The sequence below is a fragment of the Petaurus breviceps genome, unplaced genomic scaffold (assembly GCF_028583685.1).
Source record: "Petaurus breviceps papuanus isolate PSGF00001 unplaced genomic scaffold, PetGlider_PUasm1.0 90804, whole genome shotgun sequence".
In the NCBI taxonomy this organism is placed as follows: Eukaryota; Metazoa; Chordata; class Mammalia; order Diprotodontia; family Petauridae; genus Petaurus; species Petaurus breviceps.
This window is the reverse complement of record NW_027187348.1, coordinates 10,934,327-10,959,095: the sequence shown is the minus strand read 5'-3', so window position 1 is coordinate 10,959,095 and position 24,769 is coordinate 10,934,327. Positions and strand designations below refer to the sequence as shown.

The window sequence follows — 24,769 nt, the reverse complement described above, 5'->3', positions numbered from 1 at the left end:
GTAAGAGGGAAATGAGAGAAAGGGAGGAGTCAAATAAAACTCTGAGGTCTCATTTTGAAGTTCTTGGGAAAAGGGTAGTGTCATTAAAAATGGAAATTAGGAGGAGGGTCAGGACATATTAAAAGGGAACCAAGAGGTGATGATTACATCCTAAGGATTTGGCTTCTCAGCCAAGTATCTTATTACTAAAGTAACTTCCTTACACAGTTTAATTCCCTATACTGACCAGTGGTGGGAACATTCATTCCTCCTCCTCCTCCTCCTCCTCCTCCTCCTCCTCCTCCTCCTCCTCGATATTCAGCAAGTCAGGAGGTGATTTGAGGAAACTCACTTCAGACAGCCTTGGTCTTAGAGAAGCAGGAGAGGTCATCTACTAAGAAGGCGGAGAAAGGGAATCTAGTTGTGGACTTGAGGAAAGAGGAATAGTTTCTATGGATTATATGGCAGGAATTAAAAAAATAAAAATGAATACAAGAATTGTCATAGAGTAATGAAGACTCTATTGAGGTCAGACAGCACAGATTTGCAGAAGACTTACTCATAGTTTCTTAATTCCCTTTAGGAGCACTTGATTGATCTAGAGTAGGAGTGAAGATGGAAGATGGTGGGTGTCAGCAGGTGGGAATAATGGATGACCAAGAGTTGGGGATGAGGTAGATTAATGACATGCAATGGTAGGACACTGAGCATCACTGAAATAGTTTATCACTGGGTCAAGAGAAGAAAAGATTTATAAAACAATCTTTGTATTGTGAAATGGATTTGTAAAAATTCATTTATTCAACTAAGAATAAGTAATGACATCTGGAGTAATTCTTCTTTCTGTCAATAACATACCTGAATTTTAAACGGGACAGTACAACTCTATATAGATGGCTTGCTGGCAAGTGTCTTCTTCGTCCAACAGATAATACAACAGGGTGAACAGCTCCTACAACATAGCCTTTAATGTAATATTCTTCAACTTTTGGTGCTATATCCAGAATTGAGCTGATCTTAATAACTTCTGGATTTGAAGAAGCTGAAATGTCCAAAGAAAAGGGAAAGCATCATAGTTCAATTCAATTCAATTTAACAAATGGTGATCGAGCAATCTAAATGTGCAAGGTACTGTGCTAGTCCCTGATGAGATGTAAAGATAAATAGGACACAGTTTCCACTTTATAGGAACTTGCAATGTAGTAAGTCATAAAACCTGACTACATAGTATTGCCTATGTCTATTTATAACAACAAAAAAGAAATATCACATGGCTACTGTGATCATATTTTTTTTCTTTTTGCTTTTTGGAGGGCAATTGGATTTGAGGCCCAAGGTCACACGACTAGGTGTGTGTGTGTGTGTGTGTGTGTGTGTGTGTGTGTGTGTGTGTGTGTATTAAGTGTCTGAGGCCGGATCCGAACTCAGGTCCTCCTGACTCCAGTGCCAGCACTCCTAGCCACCTAAGTGATCATATTTTTTAAAGCAAAGATCAGGACACATAGTCTGACAAATGTTTTCTTCTTAAAGGTATACTTTTTTCCCCCTTGAAATGTAGATAGTTCTGGTAAATCTGTGGCATATGACTGCCACAAATGCAACTTAATTTCAGATTAGGTTATTAAAAAAAATCTATATTCTACATAGTAGTTTGTCGTAGAAAATCTAAAAACTGCCTAAATATTTTTCAGTAAAAAATTAAATATCTTCAATAAGTCACAACTCTAAAAACAAAGGAACTTAAAATGTCTAAAATGTACAATTTAATTAAAATCTTTAAGTAGGCTATAGTTAGCACAGTATATAAAATACAAAACAGAAGGGATATAAAATTAGAGTAAATGTCCTGAATGTTGTACTAGCAATACAACTACAAAAACAACTTTAAAAAAAAAAGCTCTGAGTTTTTCATTTTCCTGGAAAACATTCAAGAACCAATGTCTAGAAATAGACTTGTTAACTTAATGATCTTGAATAATAAAACATGAAATAATTTCCAGGTACAGTCATCTAAGACACTGGCCCCATGAAGCACTGCCAGTACCTTATGGCAAAGAAATGCTGTTGAATGTATTAGCACAGGAAGGAGGTTAAGAAATAGATGAGGAAAAAGGATCAGAGGAAATACTCCACCCCCTACTACCAGCCATCCAACACCCACAAGTTCTGGCCCATGCAATTGAGTAGAAATCCACCACCAATTGGAGTATATGCCAACTTCTCCTGAACCTTTATAAACATGCAAAAAAGAAAACCATTACAATCCAGGCCACTCCATTTCCCACAATTTTTCATCCCTCTTTTTGCTTTAAAGTAATTGTTTAAGTATTTCCTCTTCATCATTAACAGCAGGAGTGAAAACAAAGAGAATAATGTTGGACTTTTAAGAAACAGCTGGGCTTCATTTTAAATAATGCAGCCCTGTTTGGTTGTCCTTTGTTTGGTACATCCTTTAAAATATCCCAGTTGTTTTTACTTTTGGTAGTATTTTGAGTACTAGCTCTGATTTATAAATAAAAACATTTAAAACTAAAAGAAGGACTAAAGCATAGTCGTGGTTGATTAAGAGAGAAAATTAAATAAGCCAATTTTAAGAACATATGATATACCAAAAAAGCACTATAGGATCTTAGCAAATATAGGACATTTAAAGCTGTTTTTAAGTATGATGTATTTTTATTATTTGTTCCAATGGTTAAAACTGTATTTCAATTACTAGGCACCTATCATATAACTTTTATGACTCAATTAAAGCCATTTGATAATGGATGTATTTTAAAATGCACAATGGCACTTAAAGTTCTATTTCCGTAATTCATCAAGGCACGGATGGCCCATGCCTTGGATTCTTAAAGACTACACCAGGAAAGCATAAATCTGGCAATCCTTACCAACCTGGAAAGATTCCAAGTGTGAGCCTGGAATGGGTTGTGTGCCTGATGACTAAGAACCAGCCTAGCTAAACTAGGAGACTTTCATTACCCAAATGGCCACAGGGTGATCATTTCTTTTGGCTACAGCAACTCACAAAGACTGTCTGCCAAAGCCTAGGAGTTGTGAGTTGTGTTGGTAGAGGGGAAGACCTATGTTGATTAAATCATGGATCTTTGAAGTACTAAAATAACCAACTTCATTTTAAGTTAAAAAAAAAAGACTATATGCTGTCTTCTCTAAAAAGACAAGAACTTTTAAGAAATTTGATTCTTTTTAAAAAATGCTAGTTATTTCAGGTTACTAAGCAGCTGAGATTGTAAAATACATACACATATATACACATATGAATTAGAAAAAAGTAAAAAAGACAGTCAAAATTACTTTTGAAAAAGCTGCTTACAATTACTATATGTCTTATGGTCCGCAGAAATACCACCCTTGTTGCTGGCCTTTTGTACTAAGCTGGTTTATATAAGTGGGTGTGCTTTGCTATAATTGTTAATTAGCTTGGGCTCAGAATCCCTCCTGGATGTCAGCCTAGTTATTTTGCTCCTTTTCTATATTTTGGTCTTTTAGGGCCTTTGAAGCCCCTCTCAGCCTTGGCATATATCCTAGTTGGGAGTCCACCAACATGCTATATGTAAAGTGGGAAAATAAACACACTTGAAAAATCTTAGTCCTATCAAATGCTTGGATCCTCAAAATAAAAACAATTATGCTAGAATTTGTGATGTAATACTATTGACAGGAGAGAAAAAACATACTATAAATCTGAGTGTTGTTCTTTCTCAGAGATTAGTTTTCAAATGTACCAATTTCTCCTTGTTCCTGTAAGGGAAATGGCAGTTCATGCCCTTAAGAAGCTTACAATCTAATGGGAATTGGGGAGGGGAATGAGGCATAAATATAAATAACTGATAACAAGTTGGTAAATGTTTAAATTCATAGGAAAAATCAAACAGAACAGCCTAAGAGATTCAAAGAGGGAGGAATAAGTTCTTTTGAGAAATATCAAAGAAAGCATTTTTATAGCGCCTGCTATGTGCCAAGTACTGTTCTAAGCACTTTTTGCAAATATTATCTCATTAGATGCTCAAAACAACCCAATGAGGTAGGTGGTGTTATTATCCCCTCTTCACAATTGAGGAGACCAAGGCAAATAGAAGTTAAATAACTTGCTGAGAATCACACAGTTAAGGGTCTGAGGTCACATTCGAACTCAGACCTTCCTTATTTCAGGCCCAGCATCCTCTGCACTATATCACTCACCTACGGTACCTCAGAGAGAACTGGGCTCCATCTGCAGGGAGGTGATAACTGAAACTATGGGAGGGGACAAAATTGCCAAAGGAAAGAATGCAGGGAGAAAAGAGGAAGGAAGAAAAGAAAGTCAAAGACAGAGCTCTGATTATGTCCAAACTTTGCAGGCAGGATGAAGAAGAGGATCAGAGAAGAACCCATGAGAACTGGAGAAAACCAGGAGGGCACAATGTTGTGGAGCCCAAAGGAAGAGAATATATTAATGAAAAGTTGTATTGGTACATTGGTATGTATGAGATACAAAAATAATTAAGAAGAATCTCCAGAAACTTACACAAATGAAAGCTTTATGGGAAAGTACAGACATGAATGAGACATGGAGAAAAAGCATAGAGATGGAAGTGTCCACACTGATGAAATCACAGAACCTTCAAAGTAAGCATTCAGAAAGAATATTACCATAGTACTCTATACTGCTTCAGATCACATTCAAGTTATCTTAACCAGTGTTCTGAAAGCCACATTTTAAGAGGAGTATTGACGCATTAGAGTAACTCTAAAGGAGGACAACTAGGAAGATGAGTTGCTTGAATATCATGTCATGTGAAGAATAGTTAAGGAAAATGGAGATATTTAGCATGGTAAAGGCAAGATAGCACAGTTAGGTGGCAGAGTGGATAGAGCACTGGGCCTGGAGTCAGGAAGACTCATCTTCCTTAGTTCAAATCTGGCCTCAGACACTTACTAGCTGTGTGAGCCTGGGCAAGTCACTTAACTCAGTTCCCTTATCTGTAAAATGAACAGTAAATGGCAAGCCATTCTAGTATCTGTGCCAAGAAAACCTCAATGGGGTCATAAAGAGTTGGACAGGATTGAAAATGACTGAACAAAAGATAAGTCTTATGGGAGATAGAACAGTAATCAAATATTTGAAAGGTAATATGGAAAAAGGCTTTTTTTGTGTATTATTCTGGAGGACAGACCCGGACCAGTGGTTAGAATTTACAGGAATGCAGATTTAGCTCAATATGTGGAAGAGCTTTCTAATGATTAGAGTTGACCAACAAAGGAATGGAATGTTTTGCAAAGCAGTGTGCATATTTATTTTGATATCACTGGTATATTTCTATCAGAGGCAAGATATAATGATCAGTCAGAGATTTTGCAGAATGAATTTGGTAGTGATAGGCTGAATTAGATTAAAACAAGACTTCCTCCATATTTATTTCATATATTCATATAAGCTTTTTTGATCTCTAAGGTCTCAATTCCAAGTTCCTGCTACTGTATAAATGCGTTTACCCATCCGCATCTTGTGCTACCATGCCAAACACTGGGGAAGAATAGTCTGAAAGAATGGGCAACTGTGATGCTAAAGACATGTCTGCCTAATTTATTATCACTTATTTGGAAATACTGGAAAGAGTCAAAGAAGCCAGGGTACTTCCAGTATACAGAAGGCGGGGAAAGGGAACAAAAGAGGCAGTAAAGAGTTGGGGAGCAGGTAGTAAGAATAATTAGGACAAGTGAGGTATGAGAAGAATATTGATATTTTACTGAAATTTTTTTCATCGTGTTAATATCTTAATTCTGCCTGTGAAATTTCCACCCCACTGATCCTACTTCTGTCTTCTGGTGCCAAGTAGAACAAGCTTAATTCCTCTTCTGTGTAACACCTTTAATATTTTTAGATATAATGTTTTCACTTCTCTAGACTAAAAAATATCACTAGGTCCTTTCACTCCATATGGCATGGGTACCCTCACCATTATGGGTGCATCCTTCTGGACGTGCCACAGCTTCTTAATATCATTTCTAATATGTCATACTTAGAACCAAACGTGATGCTCCAAACAGGCCTTGGCCTGGAAAGAATACAGCAGGGCTATCATCACACTTGTTTTGGACACCTGACTTCTGAAAATAAAGAATTTGTTAGCTTTTCTGGCTGTGATGTTATAGTGTCATACCAAGCAAGCACAGAACCAGGTTTTTTCTTCACAGACTGTTACCTAATCACATTTTTCCCCACCTCATATTTGTGCAGTTGATTTTTCTGAAGCCACTTTTGTCCCTATCAGATTGAATTTTTTGAGGTTTAGTCCATTGTTCTAAACTGTCAAGATTATTTTTTTGGATCCTTATTCTGTGACTTTCATGTTTGCCATCCCTTCTGGCTTTGTGCCACCTGCAAATTGGATAAGCATGTTATCTATGCTTTCTTTTTTTTATCTATGCTTTCTTGATAAAAATGCTGAATAGCACAGAACCAAGGACAGATCTCTTGCCCCAATCCAGTAAATAACATGCTCTAAATTGACACCTACCCATTAATACTAATGTTTGGATAAGTTTGGAATATCTACCTAATATGTACTATCCCCTGTTATATTCAATATTCTCCATCAAAGAGGCCTAGGAGTGTGTAATATATTTTAGTAAAGTTACTGTAAAATGGCTTTTTAAAGAATAAACATCTGGTAGGTGGAAAATTCACTCAGGTAGAACCCCTTACTCCTCAACGATTCTGATAAAGTCAGTGAAACTTGCAAGACAGTCATTCAGTATTTTTTAAGTACTTATTACATGTCAGGCACTATACTCAGGAATTGCAGTGGTGATAACATTGTCTCTCTTTGTTGAATTCACTTCTCTTCATGGTCCTTAATAAACTAAAAGTGGTTTTATGAGCACTTGAATGAAGAAATGTTGTTCATGCCAGAAAATACCAACACAATGTATTTAACACAATGAAAAGAAATTATTCACTTTGGTTCCTAGCCACAATAGTTTTACAAGATTACTAAAACATTTCATCTATGTGCTGCTTCTTTCCCCAACTATGTTATAAGCTCTGGAGGGCTCTCTTTTTCTCATTACATCCCTCCCCTGATCTCTGCAAGTAATAGCAATGATAGCTTGCATTTATATAGTGCTTCACCTGTTAACTCATTTGATCCTGATATAGTACAATGTACATAACAGGCATTCAATGAATACTTATCAAGTGAATGAAGAAATGAAAAATATTTAGTTTGAACATAATACTTATATCATCAATTTATAAAACAGGTTCTGACAAAGAACTGAGTGACACGGAGAAAATGTCCCTACTAATGGTTCCTTAATTCCAAACCTTAAAATCACAAAAGCCCATCTGTTTTGTTAGGAGAGTCTTGGAATGATTCAGATGATTGATAATTTGGATTTTTACTAGGGTAGTGGAAGGCATAATAGAGAGGATGGGATAAATGTGAGAGATATTTTGGAGGCAGAATTTATAGGACATCATAATTTGTTGGATATAAGAGACAAGGAAGAAGGATGTCAATAATAATCCCAAGATTGTGAATGTGGGAGGAATGGTTAATGATATTGTTCTGGACAGAAATAGATTCAGGAGGAGGAACAAGTTTAGAGGTGAAGTTCATAAGTTCTGTTTTAGATTTGTTGAATTTGATCTCTTGGTGGAATAGACAAGAAAGGATTTCAGATGCAATTGGAGATGCAGGTTCAAAGTTAGTAAAAGAGGTCAGGACTGGAGATTTAAATTTTGAGAGTTATCTGCATAGAGGTAGTTGTTGAAGTGAACAACATTTCCAAGGAAGAGTATGAAGAGGAAAGGCCAAGACAGACTCTGAAGTTAAAGGCCTTTTGGGAGGATGAGGAGCCTTCCCCCAGGGAAGGACAGAGTAAGTAGTAACAGAGGTAAGAGGAAACCAGGAGAGTTAGGTGTATCTTTGAAGCCAAGAGAGGAGAAAGTATCCAGAAGGAAGGAGTGGTTGATAGTGTCAGAAGCAGAAGAGATCAAAGATTTGGAGGTTATCCTTGACTTTTGAGAAAGTAATTTCAGTAAAAACTCAGGGAAGTGGAAGGATTAGGTAGAAAAAAATTTACAATGAAGGGGATGGTATAATTGATAGGACATAAGTATCAAAGAAAGACTTTTTTTTAAGATAGGGGAGATGTGAACATATTTATAAAGCAAGAATAAGCCAGTGAATAAATAGAGACTGAAGATATGAAGGAGAAATAAAGAGAAGGGGTCAAAGGGACAGGGGGAGGGAGAGACAGACAGATAGAGGGACAGAGAGAAAGAATGACTGCTGTACCTAGGACATGGAGAAGGTAGGAAGGAATGGTATGATTCCATTGCGGAATCAAGGATACAGGTGGAGTGATTAGATTTAGTGAAGAATAGGTCTAAAGGTAAAAAGAACAAAGGGTATGTCAATATGTTGATGTTGAATTTTGAGGAATAAAGTAAGGCAGTTGAAGAAGTTCACTTTAGATGGTCTCAGTATTTTCAGTGAAGTAGGAGCCTAGGTCATGTACTCTGAGTGTTTGGGGCTAGGGTACTGTTAGGGTTGAGAAAAGAAGGAAAGGCTGGAACAATTCCCATGAGGAATGAGATAGGAAGTCAATGATGATCATGAAAGATTATCAAGCAGTAGAAAGAATGCAATTGAGGGGTGAGTGTGCATGTGTGTGTGTGTGTGTGTGTGTGAAGGGAAGGGATCTCATCATTGTGGAGCACTCCCAGTGTGGAAACTTCCTTCATGGATACAGACCTGCAACTCATCTATAATTCAGGGTATTAGAAGTTGCTAGGGAGTATTGAAAGTCACACAGTTAGTATGTTATAAGCTGTACTTATATCTAGATCTTCCTGAATTAACAGACCAAACTTTTTGTACTGAGTCAGCTTGATTTCCTAATTTTCAACAGCAGTGCCCATCAGCAGCTCTTTTAGCAGGAGCAGAGAAACTGGATGGCAAGCATTACCATAGATGAGAATTTGGAATGGCAGGGATGAGGCAGCGATTCTAAGGTGGTAGCTAGTGCAATATTATAATGGCCAACCATGGGATCAAGGCTGGGTCTGAAGCCAAGGAAAGCCAGGGTAGGACAGACAACCTGAGAGATATTAGGAATATTAAGGGACTGAGTGCAAGTACAATAAGAGCAAAGAATAGATTTAGTGGGAACAAAGGAGGGCCAGGAATGGAAGGATACAAGGCAGTGGTAGTGTTTGATGGAGGTGAAAAGTACACAACAAAGTCTATCAAAATGTACACTTCTTTATAAAAGGATTGACATTTAAAGTCTGAGTCTTTTACTTGATAGTCTTAATTCTGTGCCAATAACATTAGTGAATGGCTCTTCTTTCAAACAGTAGTTTTGGCTGGAATGTGATGATCACACCTCCCAGTCCCTTTGCCCTTGTTAACTCAACAATGGCCACCCACCTTTTCATAATTCTTTAAGAAAAGAAATAAATAATGCTACAGGTTGCTATTAATTTTATAGTCACAACTATACATTTTATGACTTTGATTTCTAGAAACATTGTTTTCTAGAAGCATTCCACTGGCTTCTAGAAACAGTTTTATTTCAGTGGTTTCTCATTGCTTAAAGAAGAAAGTCCAAATTCTTAAAGCCTTCCATACTGTGATTCAACCTATTTAACTAACCTTACTTCTCATGACTCCCTTATAAAACTCTGGTCTTGTCAAACAACTTCACTCATTTGTTCACGAAGATGCTATTGCACATTCCTGTCTCTGTGCTTTGGTTCATGACATTCCATCTATAAGGAACTCTTCCCATCCTCTATGCTTGTCTGTGTTCTTAAAAAGGCCAGTTCAAGTCTTCCTTAATTACCTGAGCTCACAATGATATCTTTATTCTCTCAATTCCTGGAGCATTTTATGTACATTCATTTGGCACTTATATGCTACCTTGCATTATAATTTATTTTTTTTTACCTATGGGTTTTGCCTGTTCTGCTATATAATCTAAGGTTCTTGAAGGCAGGCATGTGTTCTAGCCTTTTTGTATTCTCCTGTACTTAGCACAATGTCTTGTCTGTAACTGACTTTTCTATAATTTTTTTGTTGTTCTTGATGATGAAAATCTCTTGGTTTACTTCCAATGGAAGAAGCTGTAGGTTTGATAACATTTTTATTTAGTAGATTTTATGTTTCCTAGAAGGCAGAACAAGGAACCTATAATCTGATCTTTTACTAAGTTCTATGACAAATTAATCTACTTCAGCATTCAATGAATATTTATATGAATTCTCAAGACAAGAATACATATACCTAATTTTGCTATGACTGACTGCATTCTGGAAGAAGAAAAATAAGAACACATGTAAATACAGGCTATTTTTGCAGTCTTACTAGGTGATATTCCAAGATCGTATCCCAACAACAACTCACAATCTTCTTTAAGAAATGAGAATTTAGGGGCAGCTAGGTGGTGCAGTGAATAGAGCACTGGGCCTGGAGTCAGGAGGACCTGAGTTCAAATGCAGCCTCAGACACTTAACACTAATACTAGCCGTGTGACCTTGGGCAAGTCACTTAACCCCAATTGCCCTCCAAAAAAGCAAAAAAGAAATGAGAACTTAAACTTTGTAAGTATATTGTCAGAAAAGGCATTAATCAATAAAGAATCAAGAATCTGTATTTTGAAAACCAAAGCATTCAGTAATCAAATTGAGTATGGCATCACCTAACATATAGCTTAAGACAAAGCAGATCTACAGTGATTCTTCTCTGAGCTCCTTGAGGTCATGGATACTATTTTCTCAAACTTCTGTATAATACTACTAGCACCTAGAACAACTTTGTTCCTTTAGGAAACACTCAACAAATGTCTGGTAAGTGAATGTTGAATGAAGGAAAGATAGTAGTGTCTTCAACAAAAAGCATACTTTAAACAGAGATATATAAATAAATAATTATAGCTGAACAGAGAATAAAAGTAATAATAATTTGATAGCTTTAACTTAGAAAGATTAATCTGAAATGATCTCAAGGGAAGAACTGAGTTTTGAAGGAGGAGAGGAAGTCAGAAGAATATTCCAATAGGAAGAATATTGCATTTAATAGCTTAAAGGGAGAAGAAACCAGTAGCCTGTAGTTTAAATCTCTTACTTTGTAAGGAAGTTTTCTGATTGCAGCAGAATATAAACAGACATATACTGGAAATTAAGGGGAATTTCCAGAGTGGGAAGGATTGGGAAGGAATGACAACAAATGCTGTGTGTGTGTGTGTGTGTGTGTGTGTGTGTGTGCCCAAAAATAGATGTTTAAGGAGTTTAGGTTGAATTTTTTTTAAGGCAATTGTGAACCTCCCTACAATTTAAAGACTATAGGAAGTGATGTGATAAAAATGACGAAACATTTCATTCATTTTAGCCAAAATAGCACAGTGGAAACTTCATGTGACCTTATCTGCAATTTAACCTATAACACAGTTGACACAGCCAGACAAAGGCCATAGAACAGATTAGAAAATAAACAGTTAATTAAAATTACAATCAAAATAACATGTGATGATAGGAGCTTCAAAAAGTATCTTGCCTTCCCTAGAAGCTCAGTCCCAGCCTTGCCCTTTGGGATGAAGAGTAGAGAAGGAAAAATCTGTCCCAGGCTGATAAGGATGATGAAGTTGATGAGGTAGAAAGTAGGCTCAGTGTGAGCACTCATGGGTGTAAGCTGTCTTTTTTGTTTTCCCAAAAAACGGTTGTTATAAAATCACCCTCTGATAGACAGCAGGAGATGTCACTTCAGTCTATTCTGTACAATCAGGACAAATCAAGAAATCAAATGCACCACATGGACCTTTCTGCTTAGTGATGAATGGGAGGCAGAGATTTTTGAAACACACCTCTCCATTTCCCTTTTGTCCATGGGGGTGAGATTGAGCAGATAAGACTCAAAAAATGTATGGAGGGGAAAAGTTGTGGAAGATGGAAGATGCTTTCCAATTCACAGGCATGCTCCCACTGAAAAAAGATCACATTTGGGAGAGGTAGTATGAGGAATGCAGCATGAGAAGAGTTAGGTGCTTCTGCCAAATGGGAACCAGGTGTACATGTGGGTGCACACATCAAAGGTCAGTAGACACATGTGTACATGAATGTACATGTGTGTATCTGAACTCCTCCCCCTAATGATAATGAATATCATTTTCATTTAAATATTCTACTAATTTCCAAAAGTAGTTCAAACAATAGGTAGGAGTGACAGTTTCCTGTAAGAATGGTTTAGATTGATAGAACCAGACTGAATTCTGATGCTATACTCATCCTTTTGATTTTGGGCTAACTCACATTAATACAAATTTCTTTAACACTGTTATGCTGTATCTGGGAGGGACAAGTTTGAGACCTTCCCAGGATATTTTGAGTTATATGGTAGATTTCATAAAGAAAAGAGCAAATGTCTTAAAATGCCACTTCAAGATGGCTCTTGCTCCCATTTTTATAAATAGCTGAAAGTTCTTGAGGGCTACTCAGTGTGAACATGTATACTGTGGATTCAGGAAAACCAGTCTTAAATCTCAAAGAAAGTAGCTATTTGGAATATAAACATTATAATTTTTTTTTATACGTGACATTTTTGGAAAAAAAGGATTTCGAAAAATTCATGTATTATTTTAGAAAAAAATTTACTTGATTTTAGTACCCAAATCTCTTATTTACAGTTGACCACAATCATCACAACCAATTTATTTTTACAGTTAAAATAAAAATGTGGTAATTATAAAGATTATAAGTAGCTTAAGAAAAACAGTCACTTTTAAGTATACCTTAAAAAATAGTCGGTGTTCCAAAAGTTTTAGTGTAGTTTTCAAAATGCAGCAAGATTTTTTGAAAATCCTGTGTACATATAGGTATCTACATGTATTTAACCATTATTTGTAGCAAAACACCATAATGGAATTTATATGATGGCCAATCAAATTTTTGACAAAGAAACAAAGGGTACTCTAATGTTGTTATCTGTAGTAGTATTAACTACTCTTGCACAAAGGCATATTGTTTCCTGAGCAAATCAAACAAATTAATAATGTGCTCTTATATTGAGAAAAACAAACATGATTTTGTGTATGGTGTGATAATTTAGCTTAGTATTAAGCTTCATGTATCAATAACTGTAGTTGGTTAAAATTTAACAATAGAAACTTCTGATGTAAAAGTTTTAAAATTGCTATTATCTAAAAATTTTAATAACCCCCAGTGATTTGTTTTATCTTTAAAAAAATTCTAGATTAAAGGGCTGTTTCTGTTAAACCCCCAATAGCCAATTTTATCAGCGGAATCATCCAGTATTATAAAGTCATTAAAGAAATAGTTAATTGTAAAATGTGAGGCCAAAGTATCTATGGAGTAGAGCGGCCTCCGTTCCCAGAGGGCTGCCATCTGGGGTTGTTTATTTGTGTTTTCAACTTTCTGGAACAGGGAGTTTCTCTGTTCCAGACAGGACACCCAGCAAAAGGAAGTTTCCTCACTGAGCTGGCTATAGCTAAGCCATCCATACAAACTCCAAGTTTATTTCAGTCAAAATGTGAAACGAACACTTACAATGATAATACACTTAGAAAAAGAAATACATTTTAAAACCTGAAAAACCGTTTTTAGCAAACCTACAGAACTCAAATACATTTTGAGTTTGCCCCCAGGCTTTTCTTTCTTTCTTATACTGTCACTATGGTTAAGGCTAATTCCTCTGAAAACTGAACATATATCATGGATCCTCCTGAAACAGTTACTTGATTCAGTCAGCAAAGAACATTTTCTAAGCACTTTTGCTCAACTTTCAGAAAGTACAAATAAACTAGGTTTATAGAAAACTTTTAGAAGATAACTAAGAAATCGAACGTGTTTACTTACAACAACATTCAACTTAAATCATAAGGCTTGAATGATCAATCTGAATATGACCATCTCTTTAAAAAAGGCATAAACCAACATCTAAAAATCAGTAGCGGCTTCTCTTTGAAACACTTAATTTAGGAGACAAAAAGAAGATAAAAATACCTTCTAAAGTAAAATCCAGCAATACATATTCATAAGCAAAGTCTGTCTTTGTTTCCACTTGTGGTCTCTTCAGTGTCGAAAATATTTTTCCCGGGCTGCTATCATCAGGGTCTTCTAGTTTTCTAAGTCCGCACCCCATGGCAAGATCTGCAAGGAATTAAATTGCAGGAAAGGGGGGGAAGCGCTGCAAATTTTGTTGTGCAAGCTGCAAAAAGAAAGTCACCAACTTAACTGCCTGGATTTTGTTTACAGCTAAGCCATAAACCCCCAAGAAGAAAACTTTTGGGTGCCCGGTAAAAAGGTGAAGGCATTTTCTATCCATCTTTACGCAGAAGCATCGAACCCATGATCAAGCGACAGCTTCAGGAGAGCGGGCTTGATCTTAGAGAAACACACAAGCTGCAACAACTTAGCCGAGATTTTCCATGCCACGTCAATTTATAGCCAGCCCCCTAACAGTGAGGGCTCCGTTGCACAGGGCACTAAGAGTGCTTTGTCCGTCCCTGTTGGCGGAATCATAAGGAGGTGCTGGAGAACTGAAATAAAGAGGCAAGAGAGAGACTTGAGTGTAATTACCTACAATTAGAAGATGTACTCATACAGTAGCAAATGATTCTCCTTTGCTTTCCTCTCTTCCTCCAATTCTATCCCTCCTCCCTTTTCCACTACCACCAAAAAAGCAAGGGAGAAAAAAAAATTAGAAGGCTAGTCGGAGTAAAGGAATGAAAAAGCAGGTTTTCAACATGGTTGGAAATGAAGATCATTTCCAGAAAGGAAGTCGGCTTTGAGAGGAAACAGTTTCTTGCCTTGCAAAGGAGAGAAAAGAAAAATATTTTAGTCCATGTTTGAAACTGGAGGATTTGTTTCCTGTTTTCTTTCTACATGAATTTCCTTTTTGCTAGAAAGGCAAAGATTATACTGTTATCACAGCATAGAAACAGAATGATGAAAACCTCAAACATAATGGAAGTGTGAACATTAAAACAACAATTCCAAAAGCGAGACGGTTTTGTGGATATCCCCCCCTCATCTTCACCAAGTCTTCAAAATATGCTAGAATTGCTCTACTGCCAGAAACCCTACAATACTTATTAATTAACCACAGTATTTCTATAGTACCAAAAGCATCATTATTAATGAACACTGACAATATTATGGCCAGATATTTTACTTCATCCAGGAACAATTTGTGTTAGATAAGTAGTAATGATTGTTGATTTCATTTTATTATCTATAGATTAGAGAAGATGGTTATATTTTTAAGTAGGAGAATGAAATGAAAATTTAATAGAAAAATATTTTAAATAGTAAAAATAATAACATACACCAATAGAACATTTAAAGTTTACAAGTCCTTTTCTTAAAATAACCCTGTGAAATAAGTAGTGTGAATATAGTAGTCCCTTTTTATAGATAAGAAAACTGAGGCTCAAGGAGTTTGTGATTTATCCAGGTCACATAGCTGGTAAGATCAGTGTCAGATTCTGATAGTAGGTCAGTAGATTCTGATAGAATCTGATTGTAGGTCTCACCTGATTATAATTACACCTACATTATTCTAATTAGCTTATGTTTAACAGTCATAATCAAGTTTCAGCAAAGCATACATGTCTGAAACATGTAATGGAAGGAGCCCTGAATTTCTTCATTTCCTAAAGACCAGCATCCTCTTTGGTTCTTTGAGCTTCTCTATCATGTCGCCAGGAACTTCATCACTGGGAAATCTCATCTTGTGGGATCCAGTCAGCCTTAATACTCATACCTCATCCATGCTTTCTTCCCCTCTGATTGGAGAATGGCCATGTCCTGCCAAACCTTTTTTTTAAGGAAAGGGACCCAGGCCAGCCATCTCTGCATTTCCCTTGGGGCCAACACTCTGGATTTCATCATGCTTGTGTACTGGGTACCTTCTTCCCCTCTTTGCTTTTCAGCTTCCATTTGTGTTTTCTCCCATTAGATTGTAATCTCCTTGTGGGCAGGGACTTTCTTTGTTTTTAGTATTTATATCCCTAGCTTTTAGCATACTGCCTGGCATATGGTCAGTACTTAGTAAATATTTATAGACTGGAATCCGAGGAGCTGAGTTTAAATTCTGAATCTGACACTTACTGCCCAAGTCACCTTGGACAAAGTCATTTCCCCTTTCCAGGACTTTGTAAAATGAGGAGGCTGAACTAGATGATTTCTAAGATCCCAGTTCTAGATCATGTGAAATTGTTTTGCATGGTGTTTACTGTAGTATTTGTGAACACAAGCCACTCCTGTGGCAGTGCAGCTATTTGAAGCATTTAACTCTGACCACTTGGTTTAGGGTTTTGTATTTTTTTTTTTTGCCTTTTGGAGGGCAATTGGGGTTAAGTAACTTGTCCAAGGATACACAGCAGGTTTTTTTGTATGGGTGTTAAAGTGTCTGAGGCCGGAACTGATCTCGGGGTCCTCCTGACTCCCAGCTGGCTCTTTACTCGGGTTTTGTATTTTTAAAGAATGATTAAAACTTTGTTAATGGCTTATTTTATGCCTAACAAACTGACTGGCAGCACTGTGCTAAGCAATGAAAATAAAAAATAGATGCAGGGAATACAGCTCCTGCCTTCAAGGAGCTTATATTCTAATGGGGAAAGATAATGCATATAGGGGAGTTAGGAAGGGATGGGCACATATCAACCATGGTTTGGAAATGACTGGGAGATCTGGTTTTGGATAACACAAGGTCTTAACATCTCATTAGTAGTTGAGGCACTGAAGACAGGGCAGGTTCCAAGGTTCTAGTGGTAGGTGGTTAGGGAGGATGGTCCAAGTGATGAGGTATGAACTCTGGGAGCCCCCTCCAGCTCTCCTGGAGTCCTTGAGGTACAGGCCCTTGAACTCTGATTAAATCATCTCATTTGATGAAGCATTTACATGAGGCAAGTCTGTTACTAGACTTCCCACTCTATCAATCCACCCTTGAACTGGCCTAGCCCACCATTGTTTGTGGTCTCCAGGTGCCTCCAGACTTCCCACCCTTAATCACTCATTGACCTCATCAACTCCTCCTGAAGACCCTCCCCTAGACCACCCCTAGATTCCTCCCACAACCTTCTGTATATAAGACCCTATCTTATCTTCATGTTTGTGAGAGCACCATAGAATAGTGAGAGCGCCGTAAAATGACCTAGCACAGACTTACTCTGTGTCTAATACAAATGAACTTTTTAATAAATTTTACTTTTCTTTGGCTGAGAGAAGACTTAAGTTGAATTCATTCAACAGGACCCAGCATGTTGGTATTTTGGGGTCTCTAGAGTAATCCTAACCCTCTTTATGGGTAACCTCTTCATGAGTGTAGGCAGAATTGTGTGGAAATGGCTAGTAAGTAGCAGGAAAGTGTAGTTTCAGGCAAGTAAGGTTTTAATGTGGGTAGGTATATATGAGTCAGATTGGTGTGTTGGAAAGAACACTCATCCAGGTCCAGTAAATAAAAAGTCCTCCAGGGGTGGCTAGGTGGTATAGTGAATAGAGCACCTGCCCTGGAGTCAGGAGGACCTGAGTTCAAATTCAGCCTCAGACACAACACTTACTGTGTGACCTTGGGCAAGTCACAATCCCAATTGCCCTGCATTCCTGCCTCTAAAAAGCAAAAAAAAAAAAAAAAATCCTCAAAAAAAAGAAAAGAAACCATTGTACTTAAGTAGACCTGAGGGGCAGCTGGGTGGCACAGTTAATTGAGCACTGACCCTGGGGTCAAGAGAACCTGAGTTCAAATGTGACCTCAGACACTTGACACTTACTAGCTGAGTGACCTTGGGCAAATCACTTAACCCCAATTCCCTTGCCTACCCACCTCCAAAAAAAAAAAAAAAGACCTGAGTTTGAATGGAGTTGTGCTTCTTTCTGGCTGCAGGAGCTTGGGCTAGGGACCACTTCCAAGCCAGTTTTTTCATCATTTTGTAAGGTAATTCAAGCTCTTTCATATGTGAACAATGTGACTGATAAGGGACAAAAGAGATTTTGTGTATGGAAAACAAGACTCATGTGTGAGGAAAGTTTTCAAACAAAATGTGGAGAGACTGACTGACATAGACCAATATGAGGCCTGGATTGACAAATTGACAACTGCCCCCCCCCCCTCCAGGTGAATGAACTGAGAGGAATTGTTGGAGGGCAGAGAAATGATTGAGAGTTCAGGGCATTGTGGTCTCCCAGATAATAATGTGACCAGTTTTTTTTTTTTACAGTTTTGAAGATTATAACTCACAAAGTGGTAAATCAAATAACTATCCGGAAGATTAAATAAAATAAAAAATTAAAATAACCATGAGAAGATTAAATAAGGATTGTCAGTTTCATAACTTAACAGAAAGGTGAGTCACTGACCATCAGGAGGCTGTGATTTGAGGAAATGCTAGCAGTAAAGAAATCAAGTGTATAGTTAAGCCAGGAGGAGAGTAAGATGACCAAAAGGTTCCAGCTGTTGTGTTAGGAACACATTGTGCTGATAGGAGGAGAAGAATTACTTAGAGAATTGAAGAAAAAGCAGGGGCACTCAAAGGAAGGGGGAAGAATGCTGGCAGTTTGAGATATTGCTCTCCACTGCCACCTACTGTTTGAGAAAGGGGAAACCCTTAAAGGTCCTAGTTGGTTTCTTATTGACTTCTCTGGTTGGGAGTAGAAACAAGGGAAAAGACACTGTGAAGCTTTTTTGCTGTAAGAAGAGATTTGAAAATGACTGGACTAGGCAGACTTTTACTGAGGGAAGAGCTGGCTGAGTTTCTTCTATTGTCAAACACCAATCTGAGGAACTTTGAAGTTCTCTGGATTGAAGTAATAGTTTATTAATACAATCACTTGCTTAAGTGACTTCTTAAGGACGATTGTGAGTTATAAGAGCTTGTCACTTTTTCATTAGTATGAGAAGAAAGGACTTGCCTTACAGGAAGCTGGTAAAGACTGGAATGGAAATAGCAGAGAAGGGGTTTCACTTAAGGCAGATAATTCCTGAAGGGACCAAGACTATAAAGCTGATGGTTGTGAGTTGGCCCAAGCATATGAGAAGGTAATAAGCATTTTATATGCCAGGCATTGTGCTATGCATATTATCTAAATTTTACAGCTGAGAAAATGGAGGAAAACAGGTTAAATGACTTGTCTAGGGTCACATAGTAAATCTCTGAGATGGGATTTGAACTTGTTTTCCTGACTCCAAGCCCAGTTCTCTAACCACTACACCACCAGCTACTACTGGAGAAACATGAATTTCTCTACTTATGTGCCTCCTTGTTAGGTGTCTCTAAGTGCATATCCACTTTTTCCAGAGATATTGTATGCAACAATGGGAGAGTGCACCCAGGTTTATGGTTGTATTGGAATGCTTTGATTATTTTACTTGCCTGATACTGAGAGCTTTGATATGACTATTCTTCCTTTTACCATAACATTGAGTATATGTTTTATATTTAAGAGCAGATGGTATCATAGTGACATTTTATGACTACAACTTCCCTGGCTTCCTTCAAGTCCCAACCAAAACCCCGCCTTCTACTATAATGAACCTTTCTCAATCCTTCTTAATCCTAGTGTCTTACCTCTGTTTGTTATTTCTTATTTATCCTGTATTTAGCTTGTTTGTACATTTTGTTTTCTTGTTGTCTCCCCCATTAGATTGAGAGTTCCTTGAGGGCAGATAAAGGTTTCCCCTTTCTGTATCTCTAGTGCTTAGCACAGGGTCTGGCATATAAGTATTTAATAAATGCTTGTTCACTGATTGACTGGTTTTGTATGGAGAATCACATCATTAAAAGCTCTGGAGCTACAGTGGTAAGATTGAATTCTTGTCATAGGAGGGTTGCCCCTAGGATTACAAGATAGTCTGAGTTATAGCCACAGGTGGCAATTCTTTGGGATCGGTTATACAATTCAACAATTGATCTGGTCCTGTCTTGTGATATTGTTCAACTATCAATGACATTTAAAAAAAGGTTATTTTTCTAATCGACAGGTTGGCTTCCAAGTGTTTAATTATTTGGCCACAGCAACTCAAGGAGACCATCTACAAAAGCATAGAGGGATTGTATGATTTGTGTGTGTGCATGGAGTCAGGACCCATAGATCCCTTAAGTCTTGAAGCACTGACTTTTTCATGTGTTTGTCTTTTGTTTCTCCAATAAGACTACAGGTTGTTCAAGTATAGGAGTATATGTCTAATACTTACACACTTGTATAACCTATACCACTTCTTGTTAGCAGATACCATTTGAGTTGAGTAATTTGAAACAAATAAAATGCAAGGGTCAAGAGAAATAGTAATATGTATATATATATATATATATTACATTGTATTAGATAGAGTAATAGCCTTTCTACAAAGTGGCTGAGCTCTGGGACCAAATTTCTAAATATGTCCTGTATTCTGTTTCATTTAAAAGTGTTTCCAACATTAAGTGCTCTGGGTATTGTTTATTTTGTGATCTAGTGAAATTCAGGAACAGCATGATTACCACTGATCTTTCTGTCATGGCATCTTGGATTCTCCTGATCCCTGGACCTCAAGAATCACTGAAAAAGCTAGGATGCAATTGGCTTTGTGAATAATGAAGAATTATTATAACCTAAATAATTCCTATTACTTCTTTGATCTGAGCCTTCTAAGTAAGTAGGGCAATAAGCCCTTTGTTTCTGATCTCTTTAAAGGAGATGGGTGGTACAGTGGGTAGAATACTGGACTTGGATATGGAAGGAGATGGAAGGATATGGAAGGAAAAATATGAGTTGAACCAATTCTTGGGTTTTTACCTCCCACCTGTCAAAAATGGCATATAGTGAAGTGTTTGGAGGCTTATGTACATCATGTCCTGCTGAAAGAGCTAAGGATTGGTTCAGTCGTTCTGGAAGTCAACAGGAGTCAAATGGGCTCATTGTATGCTTTAACCCAGAAATCTCATTACTGGGGATTTGCCCCTGGAGGTAAATGACATTGAGAAAGGCTCCCTGTACCAAAAACTACATAGCAGGACTCTTTGTGATGACAAATTGAAGACAAAGTGGGTGACCATCAATTGGGGAAAAACTGAACAAGGTATATAAAATGAATAATAAGAAATTCAGAGAAACAGAAATTTGTAGTGAAACCAAAAGAAATCAGAGACAGGACAATGAACACAATGGCTATAGTAATATAAATTTAAAAAAAACAGTATAAGACATCAGAATTCAGACTATATACAATGTCTAATCAGTTCCAGAGAATGGATAATGAAACATTTTTATTTTTTTGCTTTTGGGGGGGGGGGAAGGCAGGGCAATTGGGGTTAAGTGACTTGCCCAAGGTCACACGGCTAAGTATTAAGGGTCTGAGGCTAGATTTGAACTCAGGTGCTCCTGACTCCAGGGCTGGTGCTTTACTCACTGCGCCATCTAGCCACCCCATTGAAACATATTTTTTTCCTCTCAATAGAGAGATGGTAGACTGGTGTGGGTCAAGGGTTGGGGGGTGGGGTGGGAGTACTGATGAACATGACTCTCATATATGGCTGATTTGCTAGTATGTTTTGCTTAATTGTTTTTCTTTATTATGAGAGATGATTCTAGGGTGGGAGGGATTATTGGAAAAAGACAGTGTTTTAAAATAGAAACAGCATTAATAAAATTTCTCAAGCTGGATTTGAATTCTGCCTCTCACATTTTCTTAGTTATGTGACTATGGGGGCGTAGCTTAACTGTCCTGAGCCTTGGTTTTTTCATCTGTAAAATGGCAATAATAATAATAATACCTATAATACTTGCCTCACAGAGTTGTGAGATAACGTATGTTAAGCACTTTGCAAAATTTAAGGCTTTTTATGTGTCATTTATTATTATAGTAATAAATTATGACCAGTATCCACTTTACTTCTAGTAATAAGTTTAGAGCTAGAAAGGAACCTCATTTAGAGATAATCCAGTCCAACCTCTTCATTTTGGAGGTGAGAAAACTGGACTGCAGAGAAATTAAATGATTCAACCTAGGTCGTGCAGGAAGAAAGTAGCAGAACTGGGATTTGAACCAAGGTCCTCTGACTTCAGATTTAATTTCTTCCTACTATACAAGTGGTATTAAACATGTAGATATCTGGGAGGTCAAAGAGTTATTTTTGAGGAATTTACAAATCCATAAGTACACTGTCATATTAATATTTAATTAGCTCTAAAAATATTAAATTTTATTTTGTTTAACAAGCAAATATGCTTATTCTAGATTGTTTAAAACTCATTATATGTGTATTATTATGCAAAATATTCAGCTTCTATTGTTATTAGTATTAACTGCCATTTATAGAGGACATCCCAAAAATTTTAATGCATTTAAGAAACTTTAATAGCTTAAAATGACATTAAGACTTCTGGGACCCCCAGTCTAGTATTTTGCTGTTGTGCTTTGTATGTATTATCTTATTTTATCCCTACAATAGCACTGTATGGTAGGTGCTACAGATCCTATTATCTCTATTTTATTTTGTTTTTTTTAATTTTAATTAATTAATTTTTAGTTCTCAACATTCATTTCCACAAGATTTTGAGTTACAATTTTCTCCCCCTCTTTCCCCTACCCCCATCCCAACATAGTAAGCCCACTGAATACCCCTTCCCCCAATCTGTTCTCCCCTATATCTTCCCCCATCACCCCCCTAACTTTCTAGCAGGGTAAGACGGACCTCTATAACCCAGTGCCTGTACATCTTATTTCCCAGTTGCATATAAAAAACACTTTTTTTTAAACATTCGAAGTTCCAGTTTTTTCCCTTCCTCTCTCCTCACCTGCCCCCACTGGGAAGACAAGCAATTCAATATAAGGTTGTACCTGTGCAGTTACCCAAATCATTTCCATAGTTGTCATATTGTGAAAGACCAACTATATTTCCCTCCATCCTATCCCACTCCCCACTTATTCCATTTTCTCCTTTGACCCTATCCCTTTTCAAAAATGTTTGCTCCCAACTACCCTCTCCTCCAATTTGCCCTACCTTCTATCATCCCTCCTCCTATCCCCTACCCCCCTGTTTTCCTGTAGAGTAAAATACTCAATTAAGTGTATGTTATTCCCTCCTTAGGCCAAATTCAATGAGAATCAGGTCAACCCATTACCTTTCACCTTCCTGCTCTTCCCCTCCATTGTAACAGTTTTCTCTTGCCTCTTTTATATGAGATAATTTACCCTAATCTATATCCTCCTTTCTTCTTCTCCCAATAAATTCCTCTCCCACCTCTTATTTTTTAAATATCATCCCTTCATATTAAACTCATCCTGTGCCCTCAATGTATACATATACATACATATGCCCACACTCATATATATATTTATATACACATACACCCTCTTATACATGCATATGTGTGTGTGTATATATACACACACACACATATTCTCTTCAACTATCCTCACACTAAGAACAGTCTTATGAGTTATAATTATCATTTTCCATGTACGAATGTAAATAGTTCAACTTTAATAAGTTCCTTATGATTTCTTTTTCCTGTTTACCTTCTCTTGCTTCTTGTATTTGAAAGTCAAATTTTCTGTTCAGCTGTTTTTTTTTTTTTATCAAGAATGCTTGAAAATCCTCTATTTCGTTGAATGACCACATTTTCCCCTGTAGCATAATACTCAATTTTGCTGGGTAGGTGATTCTTGGTTTTAGTTCTAGGTCCTTTGACCTCTGGAATATCATATTCCAAGCCCTTCGATCTTTTAATGTAGAAGCTGTTGAGTCTTGTGTTATCTTTACTGTTTCCACAATACTCAAATTTTTTCCTCCCTTCTGCTTGCAGTATTTTCTCCTTGACCTGGGAACTCTAGAATTTGGATATAATATTCCTAAGAGTTTTCTTTTGGGATCTTTTTCAAGAGGCGAATGGTGAATACTTTCAATTTCCATTTTGCCCTCTGGTTCTAGAATATCAGGGCAATTTTGCTTGATAATTTCTTGCAAGGTGGTATCTAGGCTTTTTTTTTTATCATGGCTTTCAGGTAGTCCAATAATTTTTAAATTATCTCTCCTGGATCTATTTTCCAGGTTAGTGGTTTTTTCAATGAGATATTTTCACATTGCCTTCTCTTTTTTCATTTGTTTGGATCTGTTTTATAGTATTTTGATTTCTCATAAAGTTATTAGCTTCCAGTTGCTCCAATCTAATTTTGAAGGAGTTATTTTCTTCAGTGAGTTTTTGAAATTCCTTTTCCATCTGGCAAATTTGGTTTTTTAAGGCATTCTCCTCACTGGCTTTTTGAGCCTCTTTTGCCATTTGAGTTAGTCTATTTTTTAAGGTGTTATTTTCTTCAGCATATTTTTGGGTCTCCTGTAGGAGGCTGTTGACTTGCTTTTCATGATTTTCTTACATCATTCTCATTTCTCTTCCCAATTTTTCCTCTACTTCTCTTACTTGATTTTTAAAATCCTTCCTGAGCTCCTCCATGGCCTATAACCAATTCATATTTTTCTTGGATGCTTTTGATGCAGGAGTTCTGACTTTGCTGTTTTCCTCTGGCTCCATGCCTTGATCCTTTTTGTCCCCCAAAAAGGAATCTATGGTTTGATTACATTTCTTGGGCTTGCTGATCTTGCCAATTACTTGACTTCTGAGCACTCTGCAACAGAAAAACTCTACTTCCAGAATGGAGAGCTTCATCCCAAATCACTAGGGTTTTTGCAGCTGCTAGAGCTATTAGTTGGGTGCCCACTCTACAGGCACCACAAGCTCTGGCTCACTGGTCACACACCTCAGGACTACCACCTAAGACCGAGATCC

At 37.2% G+C, this 24,769-nt stretch overlaps 2 protein-coding genes across 4 annotated transcripts in view; both read right to left on the bottom strand.

Moving 5' to 3' along the window:
- Positions 1-14,752, bottom strand: part of RFTN2 (raftlin family member 2) — a 76,216-nt gene extending 61,464 nt beyond the window's left edge. For 2 of the 3 annotated variants that reach the window (XM_069070140.1, XM_069070141.1), the window contains exons 1-2: positions 14,009-14,752; positions 838-1,021 (exon numbers count right to left, since the gene is read on the bottom strand). In XM_069070140.1, coding sequence (XP_068926241.1) covers positions 838-1,021; positions 14,009-14,147 — 323 coding nt within the window. In that variant the 5' untranslated portion in view covers positions 14,148-14,752. The remainder of the gene's footprint in view (positions 1-837; positions 1,022-14,008) is intronic. The other variant, XM_069070139.1, reaches the window with a different exon arrangement.
- Positions 1-24,769, bottom strand: part of HSPD1 (heat shock protein family D (Hsp60) member 1) — a 349,976-nt gene that overhangs the window by 162,985 nt on the left and 162,222 nt on the right. The window lies entirely within an intron of this gene.